Source organism: Phalacrocorax carbo, chromosome 26, assembly GCF_963921805.1.
Source record: "Phalacrocorax carbo chromosome 26, bPhaCar2.1, whole genome shotgun sequence".
Classification (NCBI taxonomy): Eukaryota; Metazoa; Chordata; class Aves; order Suliformes; family Phalacrocoracidae; genus Phalacrocorax; species Phalacrocorax carbo.
In genome coordinates, this window is record NC_087538.1 from 844,578 (window position 1) to 856,932 (window position 12,355).

The window sequence follows — 12,355 nt, forward strand, 5'->3', positions numbered from 1 at the left end:
GATCAGTCAGCTCCAAAACTTAAAAAGCTCAACTCACCCCAAAAATGTTAACTTGCGCCCCTCTCCTGGTTTGGAATATCCACACAGCGAAGCACCACGGAAGCCTTGTTCACCAGACGGTTGCCGGACAAACCCCGTTGTGACACAGAGCAGCAAGTCAACAGGAGCACAGGCTGCACAAAGTCAGTGCTTGGCAGCAACCTCATCCAGAGCAGGAACTCCACTGGCAGAAAACCTCTTCAGCTTCCGCTGGACTTAGGAAGGGACTTCCTCAAGCCTCTTTCCTCCACGGCTACCCCAGCAAGCAGCAGTGGGGCAGCAGTGGGGCAGCGCTGCCCGGCTCCCCTCCTGCACCACTGACAAGCAGCACAGCAGGCACGGTGCAAAAATCAGCCTCCACCAATGGCCCCGAGCGATCCGCATCAGAGATTCAGAAGAAGGAACGGCGCAACGAAACCACCAACAGAAGCACACTGGTTACTACCAGGGCGGAGCAGCCGGCATGGTGTGTGCTATCCTAAAGCACTCTGAGCATGAGGGACAGTTTCCCCTCAAACACAGCAAGTGAAATCCACCTGAGGGTGGCACCCCAGCGCCTCTCAAGGGAGGCCAGCCGTGCGGCCGTGTAGCCGAAACAACCAGCCAGAGAGCGCAGCGTGACCACAGCAGTGCCCAGCGCCTTACGAGACGCACTGCTGGCGCTGCTGCAGGGACAGGGCTTGTGTCCACCGGAACAGAGGCTGCTGTCAGCCCAGCGGCAGCCGCCAAACCCAAAAGAACCCTTACACCTGGTAGCATTGCCCCAGTCCGGGAACAAACCCTAAATCCAGAGGCGCCCCACACCTGGCTGCACCCACCAGACCTAGCAGCAGGCACCTGACACAGCAACGCCCCCAAATCCTCAAGTTTCCCCCAAAATTGGCAGCAACCAGCAGACCCAGGCACACCCCCCAAAACCTGTCGGCGACCTCCAAACCCACAAACACCCCCAGACCCAGGGGCACACCTTAAACCTGCCAAGAGTCCCCCAAGCCCACAAGGAACCGCCAAACGCAGAAACAGCCCCAAACCGGGCACCTTTCCCCACACCAGGCAGCACCCCCGAAACCTTGCGGCACTGCCGGCCCCAGCGGGGTGCAGCCGCCCCAAGCCTGGTGGGGGGAGGCCAGGCCGTGGCAGGGCGGCGGGTGAACAGAGTAGGCCTCCGTGCCATGGAAGCAGGTTCAGCAATGGCTGAAACACCGCTTTGGTTACAAATCCAAAACTCGGCACCGTATGGGCTGCGACAAAGAAAATTAACTCCATCCCAGCCCAAACCAGAACAGACGCTGTCTCCGTTACGGCTTGATAGCAGCTTTCTGCCGCTCTGTCGTTTATTGACACCGTGGGCATCCACACCCCTGCTTGCCCCGATAGGAAGTTTGGCCCCAAACTGCTGAATCCCTGGTTTTGCTGCTGTTACAACGCGGACAATTGTGCTACTGACCTCTATTTATTGCTGTGCCATTCTGCTGAAATTTACGCTTGACCCCTGAAGCTGTTGCTCAGGAGTGTGTTACAGAATCACAGAAACACAGAATGTTCTGAGTTGGAAGGGACCCACAAGGATCATCAAGTCCGGGATCATCCTGTCCCTGCACAGGACAACCCCAAATTCACACCACGTCTCTGAGGGGGTTGGCCAAGTGCTTCTTGAACATCGCCAGGCTTGGCGCCATGACTGCCTCATGACAGAACCCCCGGGTCCCTCCCCACAGAGCTGCTCTCCGGCCTCTCATTCCCCAGGCTGTCTGTACATCCAGGCTTGCCATGCCCCAGGTGCAAAACCCAGCACTTGGCCTTGTTGAACTTCATATGGTTGGTGGTTGCCCAGCTCTCCAGTCTGTCCAGATCCCTCTGAAGGGCCTCTCTGCCCTCGGGAGTGTCAACAGCTCCTCCCAAGTTTGTCGTCAGCAAACTTAATTAGCGTTCCTTCAAGTCCTGCATCCAAGTCATTTACAAAGAGATTAAAGAGTACCGGCCCCAAGATGGATCCCTGTGGAACCCCGCTAGTGACTGGCCACCAGCCCCATGTAACCCCACTGACGAGAACCCTTTGAGCCCAACCCCCCAGCCAATTGCTCACCCACCGCATTACGCGTTTATCCAGCTGTGTGCTGGACATTTTGCCCAGGAGGAGACTGTGAGGGACAGTATCAAAAGCTTTACTGAAATCCAGAAAGATCACATCAGCTGGCTTCTCTTGGCCAACTAGGTCCGTGACCTTGTCATCCAAGGAAAACATATTTGTTGTCACTCCCCTATAGGCCCTCGCATTCACCGTCGCTCCCCAAATCCATATCCTGGCGGGACTGCCCCAGGCCCTTGCAGGAGGGCTGGAGAAATGGGCTTGGGGGGCGAGGGGGTGGTTGCCGTTTCTCCGGGGCCCGGAGGGTGCTGGGCCGGTCCCGCAACACCTGGCTGGCTGAGTTGGACAGCCATTTGGGCCGGGGCGGAGGCGGGCGGGCCGGGCGGCCGTCCGGGCTGGTGGAGGCTGGTTCCCCGCCGGTGCTCCGTGGCTGGTGGGCCGCTTTTCCAGGCACATGTGACGGCTGCTGGTGTTGGGTCCAGCTCTTGGAGGTGCTGGGGTGGGCAGTCCAGGTGTCCGGGTGTGAGGGGCAGCTGCTGGTGTCGGGCCGGGCTCTCGAAGCTGCGGCGAGGCGCCTGCGGAGAGAGGAGGCTGCTGAGGCCCCGCCACGGCTGCGGTGCTGGGTGGGTGGCGGGGCAGAGCTGCGCGCCCCATGGCATGTGGGCACCCGGCTGCACGTGGGAGCTGTGGGCACAGAGAGCTCTGTGCAGAAAACGGGGCACCCCGCGCCCCTCGGCTGGGGCTCTGCTCCCATGAGCTGAGAGCTGGGAAGGTTGCTCACCACAGCCTGGCTTGCTGGGATACCCTGGCCAAGGTGAACCTCTGGAGATTACAGCATCACCTCACAGGGTGATTTCTGCTGCTGGGTTCCCTGGCAGGGAGATGTCGCTACTGCAATTCTCACTTTCTGCGGCAACGTCATCCCTCTTTGTTTTCCTGCCTGACTTTGCTCTGCCTACGTCTGTTGCTGGGTCTGCTCTTGTCCAGGCAGGGTCACTTTTAACTAATACTTGCAACAGTAAGGACACGTTTCAGAAAAGAGGGCCCATGGGTTGAGAGGACAGTTAAAACATCTCACAGCAGAAACCTCAGTCCTGTTTGGCCAGTAACTAACTCGGCACGCCAGAATACCCTACCTCAAAATGCTTCGTGGCTAACAGCAGCCATCTAACGCAGCAGTTTGGCTGCACCTGCCCCCCGCCACCAACTCACCGCCTTCTCTTCCTCCACAGGCGGATCACACAACAGAAAACCATCCCAAGCAATATGGAGCCCACGACCGCCACGGCGCCTTCTATGCAGTACTTCTGGAAAGCTTTTGGATCCATAGCATTTCTGTTTCTCGTGCCATCCACGCCTGGAGGAAGGATTCTGTGTGTTAGTGTGTCCTGCACACTACTGCTCATCTCGCAGGAGGCCTGACATTGCCAGGAGATGCTCATTCTCGCTTTGGTAGCATCTCTGAGCCACGGAACATCCTGGGGCTGCGACATTTCCTTGGCTTCAGGAGAAGCAAAGGAAGCTCCCAAGGTCGTTGCAAATCAACACACTCTGGAGCCTCTCTTTCTCCTCGCAGCTTTGCTTACGCTCTGGCATGGCCATAATCCAGTTTTCCCAGTGTCACGGGTTTGCTCCCCCTTCTTGGTGATCCTTCACGTCTGCACACACTTTCCTTTGTGCTCACCCACCTCCGCTTTGCAAGGCTTGCTAGAGCTGCTGCCTGGGGGCTCGCTCTGACCCTTTGGGAACACTCACGAGGCCATCAGCAGAGGGTTAGGAGCGAGTGTGTCTCTGGCACACTGACGGCAATAACCTTCACACCCCAGAGATGGGAGTCACCCTCTCAGAGCTGCTCCTGCCTTCTTTAGAACACTTGCTCTCTACTAAGAGTTTGGCTGCTGACATGGTGTGCAGTAGCGAGAACTCGGGGAAGAGCCTGCAGACACGCAGAGATTTTGACCTGTGGCCCTGGATGACCACAGGACAGCAATTACCTGGCACCTCCACTGACTGAATTGCCCCTCTTCTGTCATCAGAGACTGGCACCGCGTGACTGCCTCCTTCCTGAAGCGCCTCATTCTCCGCAGTCTCACGGTCCATCTCTTTAGAAAGAAAGCGGGTCAGTTTAATTAGGCATAATTAGATGTAAACAGACAGCAAATCCCAACCTGCTGAAAGGCTAGGGGATTGCATGCGATCTTGTTCACATTCCACTGAGTGCATTTCGGGCAAAGGGCAGGACGATGGTACATGACTCCCTTCAGAGAGGGCAGGAAGATGCCGTAGCAGGTTCAGCCGTGGAAAGAGCCCTTCTGAGAAGCACGTCCCACCGTGCCAACTCCATCGCACGGTAAGGCTATCAGGCACACGTGGTGGGCTGAACCGCAAGCTCTTGCAACCATGTTCTGGGCACTTTCACGGGTGGCGGTGAAGAGCCCACAGTCCCCCAAGACACGAGGAAAACCACAGCCGAGGTATCTAAAACACAACTGGAAACAGACAGCCAAACCATGCGAGACTGAATTCACAGCCCCTCATTTTAGCTGCCTTCAAGGTGGGCGTCCCGCCTCAAGCTGCCCGCCCAGCTCCCACCTGTCCCTGACTCCAGGGGGTCACTCAGAGTCCTCGGCCATCAAGGAGAACAGCGGGGCTGGACCGGCTGTGAAGCTGGGGCTGCTCCCATCCTGGCCAGGGGCTGCCTGCAGCGCAGGCAAAGCCTGCCGGTCTCAGCCACCCCAAGCTGCCTGCGCACCCTCTCTGCCGGCCAAGGGCACTCTCCCCTCCGGTGACTGGCAGGGTGCCGGCCCTCTCGCGGCTTGTCAGGAATCAGCTCCTCGGCAAGTCCCTCACGCATTCAAGGCGTGAGCGCTGCCCATCCCTGACAGCTGGATACCAACCTCTGCCCAGTCCAGCTCTGACCGCTAGGGGTATAACTGGGGCAGCAGCTCTCCCTGGGGCTCAGCTTGAACCACAGCTGGCAGCAGAGGCTCTGGGCCACTCTGTGGCTCACCAGCGCCTGCAAGGCGTGAAACTGAGAGTCACCGCAGTGAGGCTCTGATCAATCCCTTCCTGCTGCGTAGCTACGGCCGGGCCAGACAGGCATCAAACCCTCAGCTTCCCAAGTCTTCTGCTTAAGAGTGATATATACCCACCAAGCGCTGCCTTGTCCAGGTCCTTCAGGATTTCCTTCAGGACTTCTGATGACCGCTGGGAAGACTTGCCTCTTTCAGCTTCATACTTCGCTCTTTGGGGATCTTAACAGAAAGTAGCATGTTAAACTTCTCTCTGATAAAATACTGAAACAGAGTGCTTAGTCTGTGCAGCCAGTCAAGACTGACTACTCACCCCTGCGATGCCAGGGGAGCTCCAGCGCGGGATGCAGCCCAGAAGCTGGAAACGCCCTCCCTGTACCCACACCTGCAACCAAACCCCCACAAGAAGTTCCCATCACACATTGGGATATTCACTGTCAGAACTGAAGAGGAGAACATATGAGGGGATCGTGTAACCACGTGGCACACACGGCCTATATTGTCACGCCTGCAAGAGATGTCTCGCTCACATCTGGGCTCTGAGCTGGCAGCTCTCCAAGGAAGTCAAAAGCCATGACGTACCCATGCGATATCCCAGCGTGTCAGCCCGGGAACCCAGACGGGAAGCTGGATATCCATCGCCTCCAGCCATGTCTGTAAACACAGGACAGAGAAGCTCCCATGAACTATTTTAAGGCACTCCTTCAGTTCTGAACAGCAGTGAATGCAGTTCAAACGCAGGCTTGCTCCATGGCACTCGTCCCTCCCTTCCCCTCAAGAGCATCGTGCCCCGGGCTGTGGGCTGGGGCTCTGTGTCCCATGGGGACCTGGGTTCACCCAAGGAGAGCACTGCAGGGCTAGAGCAGGAATGCTCCCACCTTCCCAAGCGGGCATCTCCCAAGGACAGAGGTGCCTGAAGCTGAAAGCCAGGACCCAGCCAGGAGCGGCAGAGCCACGGCTCCCGGCACGACCGTCACCAGCCTGGAGCAGAAGCGCTCCCACGGGCTATTGCCTGGCCTCTGCAGAGCCACTCCGGCCCCAGCATGCAGGCTGGGGGAAGGCTGCCCTGGGGCAGGGCGGCACAGGGCCAGCTCCAGCAGCAGCTTCTCACCCCGTGGCACTGCTCCTGACCCCACCGTTCACCTGGAAAATGCCCCTGCAGTGGCCACGCACCCCTGCGCCTCCCCGGGGAGCGTCTGCCTCCAGCTGCCCGTGGACCTGCCCACGACTCACCTGCCCGAGCCTGGCCCTGCTGCTCTCCCAGCCCTGCCCCACCACCACCCCAGCCCCGCTGTCACCCCGAGCAGCCGTGGGCGCTGTGCCACGCTGCCAGGGTTGGGGCTGGACCTTGCCTGCCCACCTACCTAATCCCCACGCTCGCCACGGAGCAGCCCCGACCTGCCAGGCTTGCAGGGCCATCAGGAGCAGGATAAATAGGTGGGTGGGGGCCGCGGCCCCCCGCGCCTGCACCATGCTGCTGCCGCTGCTGCCACAGCTGGCACTGCTGGAGCGGTGCCTGCGGCACAGCACTGCACAACACGGCGTGGCACAGCGGGGTCTGTGACCTCACAACACATCCACGCCCCCACGGACACGCCCTGGGCACCCGCGGTGTCATCTGACGTGCTCCGACAAGATCTTTCTGAGTCAGACTCCACGTGGGCCTTAATGGGATCCGCTGCCTTCAGCCAGCACAAATTCAGCTGTTTTCCAAAGGTGTTCCTCCCCTTCGTTGACAGGCCGCACAGCTTAACCTCTTTCTCTTTACATGCCCATACTGTTAACCTTGACCTTGGTTTTACTTCTTCCTAATTTATTGGCCAACCCAGCCTTTTGAAAATTCAATTTTCCAAGAAAGCAACAAAGTCAGTACTTTGGGATTTTAAAAAAGCAAGCAGCACATTTTGTGCTGTGTCTATAGTATGTAAATATTGTGTGAATATATTTCAAAAACACCTGTCTCTGTCTTTGAGATGAGAAGGATGCTTAGGGAGAGTTCTTTATCCTTTTGGCTTTCTGGGTTAAGAAACTGATTCACTAATTAAGCATCAATTAGTTTTGATTTAAGTAAAACACAGCCTGTCTTCTCGAGGGCTGCTTCGGGAACGTACTGGTCCAAGAGACTGAAAGATTAGCGTGGAGGGTGAGCCACCGATGGCCGATATGTGTCACAGTACAGTACTTAAATCATCGTTTTTTCCATAGCTCACCCCTTCTGTTCTCTCAAAACGTGAGGCACCTGAGCAGCACCAACCTGACACAGCTGATGCTGTGACCCCGTGCCTCAGGTCACCTCCAGGCAGTAACAACTTCACAGCAAGACCCACTTTCAAGGAAAAGACTCACCTCTGCAGAACTGCCCGCGCAGCACAGACCCTCGGGCGAGCTCATCTTCCCCAAGAGCCTGAATGGTCACCTCGGGAAACTGCAGCAGGCGGCTCGTTACCTGAGCCGCGAGGTCTCGCATTCTTCACTCTAAATAAAGAAAAACGTGCAAAAAGAGACTCCTGACAGCCAGAGACATTTCTGAGACTGACAGAAGTTTCATCAGGTTGCCGTGAATAACCTCCCGTCCACCTCCTGCAGCTCTTCTCCTGAACAAAACGGCGCTCAGGGCAGCTTTGGATCTCACAGCAGAGCAAAGGGAGAATCCTTTGCCCTTCAGATGCCTACGAGGTCACCAACAAAAAAGGACGCCGGGGTATCGACAGGATAAATCACAGGGGAAAAAAGCCCAATACACTGAGGTCAAGACTACTCACACAGGTTAGTACGATGCGATCTGAGACAAATCACAAGGGCATTCAAGGGCAGCGCTGACAAGGAAATACAAGTTATACAGATGGGCCTGCTGTGGAGAAAGGTTATGCTCTGAAGGCCGGGCAGTGGAATCGGCTGCACTGCCAGTCCCAGGCACGGGAACTCTTTGAGAACATGTTCCAGTACCTTCTGCCAGCAGGAAACGCACGAGCGCGTGACACACGGGACGCGGCCGTCAGGGTCCCGCACTAGGCACAGGGCAACGTTTTGATGGAAGTGCTTCATGATCACTCATAGAATATGTTCTACTAGTAGCAAGGTGGTTGTAAGAAAAAGAGTGAGCAAGTCTCTTGCAGCAGGGCAGCTAAGAGCAGTCAGGAAACCTCCTCACCTGCCGTGAGCCGCCCCGAGTCACCCTGCCTTTGCCGCTGCCTCCCGCGACAGGCCAAGAGCACAGAACTTTGTGTGGCCAAACTGCAAGTCACGCTTTAAGGACTTAAACTAACTGGGGAGACCGGAGTTTAACAGCAAACCACTCACCGCCCCAAACTCCCCACCAAGCCAGAAATCCTTCGTCTCCGGTGGAAAGCTCACACCCTGACACAGAGCAGTCCTGTCTACAGCGCACATCAGATGTGCTTCTCCGACCAGTGCCACTGGCAAGAACCATCAGGTAAGGAACCCTCCGACATCTGGACCCTTCAGGTGACTTTAAAGTTAGTCGTGCTGCCGTTATTAGCAGCGGACAAAAGCATGTGAAACTGCTGGCGCATCAGGCGCGCCCAGGTTCCCCGAGTGAGCCAACGGGCATCTGAAACATTTTTTTTTCTAGGCATTTGCTTGGCAATATGGAACCAGGGAGGTAAAACCTATAATAAATTATGAGCAATATATATACTGATCTGGTTACCAGGATGATGTACTTGCATCATTCCGCTAAGTTAAACCAAGGATGACTGGGAAATCAAAGCAGTGGGAAAAGAGAGAGAGACCGGTTAAAGGCGTGAAGCCTCTCCTTTAAGAGACAGGTCCAACACTAACTGCGTTTCTGCTCTCTTTGAAACCACTGACTACAACCACATTCCTATTTCTGTCAGCAGTCAGATTAGTGTAAATCGCCACAGGCTTACTCCATGCTCAGGAGTAAACCAGAATCCAGCCTCCCAGCTGGATCCTATCCCACAGCGGGCTGGGCACAAGCGGCCAAAATGACCATTCTCCTTCACCCTGGGAACTTAGGACTCCCATGGTTATTCTCCAACACGACTATTCCTGCATGCAGGAGCTGCAGTCCCTCTCCAACGCGGCCAAGCTAGCAAAAGCTCCTCAGGTCACTCCTGAAAGTGTGCTCTGTTGCACACTGCTTGGCGTACCTGGACAGGCGGGCGCAGGCGCCGAGTGTCTCAGGGCAGAGCGCACACGCAGCCGTCCCGACAGAGGCAGAGCCCAGGGAAGACAACGTTCCCAGCGCTCCCACAGCGCCGGCCCCTCGCAGCACCAGTTCCAGAGTCACGGAGTCACAAGGGAGAGAAAGGCCTTCCGGAATCCCTGGGGGCAGCTGGTCCAGCCCCTGCGCAGGCAGGGTCCCCCAGAGCAGGCTGCCCAGGGCCAGGGCCCGGCGGCTGCTGAACCCCCAGTGCTCAAACACACCCCTTGCAAACAGCCGCCCGACGAGGGGAGCTGCGGAAACGTTGGCAGCCCACGCGACAGACCCCGGGGTTTGGGGACTCGCTCCCACCAACTGAAGTATCCTCTCCTCCACACCAGTAAAACACCACCCCACCAGCAGGGGCTTGTCACCATTCTTCCTCCAAAACTCTTGCTGAAACAAGCTTTGATTTATTATTCTTGGTTTGATTCCCTCACTCACACAAATCTTCTGACACAAAAGAGAAAGCCCTTTATGGAGTGCATGGGATTTACAATCACAAACACCTCTGCGTTCGGTTTTCAGAGAGAGCCCCTTACTTTTTCAGGGAACTCAGCTTTTGGAGGCAAGGACCTAATGTTCAGGGATGCCTGAAAAACGCCAACAGCACAAAAGCAAAGGAGAGAATTTAAAAGCTTAGATCCACAACGGGTTCCTTGTTCTGAAAAATCAGGCTTTGAATCTGTGCCATCAGGAGGCTTTCCATCTGCCCACAGCCATGTGGATCCTTCTACCCATGCAGCAGCCTGAGATCACGGGGATGATCTCAGTGGCAGTGGTTAGCTACCTGGGGACAACAGATGCTTCTGACACTCCCTGGGTACTGACCCAGCCTCGCACAGCCTGGAGCTGGTCTGTCCCGCTGGCCTCATCACGGACAGTATGGCCAAGCAAACGACAGCACGTGCTTTGCTGACACCGCGCGTCTTTGCAACGTAGGAATCCCAATAAGCCCCTCTGATGAAGCACATATTTGAGACGGACACAGCTTACAGAGAAGCTGCCGCCAAAACAAACTAGCAATTTGTGATAACCAGGATGGAGGGAAGACATTCATCGCCTACAACAGGGAAATACTTTTCAGCAACCTCCAGCTTTTACATGCAATTTTGCCACTGATTTGTCACATAGAGCAGAAAAAGTCACTCGCTCAACCTCCCTGAGCCACACCTCACCCACTCACAAAAGACTTCAAAGGCCCACGTAGCACTGCCTCTAGTTGAGTGTTAGGGGGCGGTTGGGGTTTAATCTGACCAGCACCGTCTCTCAGGCTCTCTCAGTCTCACCGTCACGCTTTAACATCGGCCGTGGACACGCAAGCAAGCTTCGGCTGGTTGGTTCTGTCGGTCTAATCACTGCCAGGAGTCACCAGGGAGGCAGAGGCCTGCCCAGTACGGATGAACCCCGCAAAGCACCAGCTATACTGAGCGCGTGGGGGGGCAAAATTTAAAAAACAAAAGGAAAATACCAGTCCCGAGCGCGCTGTATTTCTGCACGCACCTGTACCTCTGGCTGTAAAGTTTCCCAGGACCTGGTCGGAATGCCTCGCCTTGCAGCTGTGCAGCCCCGAGCCATCGCATGACACACTGATGATCTTCTGCCCAGTACGAGCTCTGCTGGGAGGTGCAATCCCGATACCGTCTTTAAACCAGAAAACAGGCACAGAAGAGCCGTGGCTGTCACAGGAAAGTTCAATGGTGTCTGCGCTCCCAAACACCAGCTCTCCCAGAAAGGCGCTCTCGTTCCTCAAGTATTCTGCAACGGGAGAAAGAAATGGAAATGAGTAAATCAGAGCAGGCGTCAGAGGACGAAAGGGCATTTCAAAAATCAACAGATCTTCTATTTGCCCTGCTGACGCTTCCACGTGCCCAGAGCTCCCCCTTGCCCGGGGGAAGCCTTGCCTGCAGCCAGGCAGGCCGTACTGCGGCCAGGCAGCCGGGCACACTACAGTCAGGGCTCTGGCTGACCTGCAAGGGTGGCTTCGAACCTGCAGCGACCAAAACACGGCCCCCCCGCCAGGTGCGTCACAACAACCAGCACAGACCTCTGGGGGGGTCACCCCAACACCCAGGGGTGCACGGGGGGCTGATCTGGCAGCGAGGAGCGTGTGCTGAAAAGGGCACGGTTCAGCCTCTGGATCTCCGTTTCTTGATTTCTGTGAGTCTGTCCACAACCCCCGTGGGACCCAGCACGGAGGGGATACAAGGAGCAGGAATAGGGATAAACCCGATGGCTCAGGTGGCTCTGGGTGGCCCAAAGGCAGCCTCCGTGGGCTGAAGGAGACAAGGGGGAAGGCCAGACAGCAGGCGCAGGTTGGAACAGCTAAAATAAATGAACCCACCGCTAGCTCCCTGCTGGAGTTACTCTCCGGGCAGCAGCACCAAAGACTGAGCACGAAAGCTGAAATCCCTCTTTCTTCACTCTACCTACCAGCTGCGGCAGTTTGTTCCACCAGTGACGACAGGGAACCCTGCCACGGGCTGGAGAATTTTGTTTCACCATAGGCTAATGACGCAAAGAAAGGTTCAGGCTCACGAGTCTCCCCAGGGAGGGACGTGGGGCATGTTGGAGGTGTCGTTCTTGGGCCTCATGGTCTTCAGGCTCATTTGAGTGACAGAAGCTCACTTCTGACACTGAATGGTTTATTCATCCTGTACCCCAGTTTAATAGAGAAGAATTAGCCCTCGACACCTGCCCTCAGCCCAGCCGGGTCAGCGGCCATAAGCCTGCTTATGCCCCTAAGGCAGAACCATTTCTGGGCTGGTGCAAGATGGATCACGGAGGATCCCATTCCAGCACACAGGCACTGGGGTGCCGTGACTGCATCATTATCAAGCAAAAAGTAATTCAACCCAGAGCGGTCGGAACCTAGTCCTGTGATCCAAACCTAGGAGGCCCGAGCTGATCCCTGACGGGAATCAGACACGGAGAGGTGACCCTCACTTTGCAGCTGAAGCAGAGCCATAGATTACAATTTGACTATGAAACCAACGCAGTTACAGCAGC

At 56.2% G+C, this 12,355-nt stretch overlaps 2 protein-coding genes across 3 annotated transcripts in view; one reads left to right on the top strand and one right to left on the bottom strand.

Moving 5' to 3' along the window:
• LOC135317687 (uncharacterized) overlaps nt 1-12,355 on the top strand; it is a 273,809-nt gene that overhangs the window by 93,346 nt on the left and 168,108 nt on the right. The gene's annotated exons all lie outside the window — the stretch shown is intronic.
• Nucleotides 1,738-5,812, bottom strand: LOC135317440 (uncharacterized). The gene is made up of 5 exons (XM_064473728.1): nt 5,743-5,812; nt 5,281-5,382; nt 4,123-4,230; nt 3,341-3,485; nt 1,738-2,703 (listed from the first exon to the last, which is right to left on the bottom strand). Exons 1-5 carry the CDS (start codon nt 5,810-5,812, stop codon nt 2,301-2,303), a joined length of 828 nt encoding a protein of 275 aa, XP_064329798.1. The 3' UTR covers nt 1,738-2,300.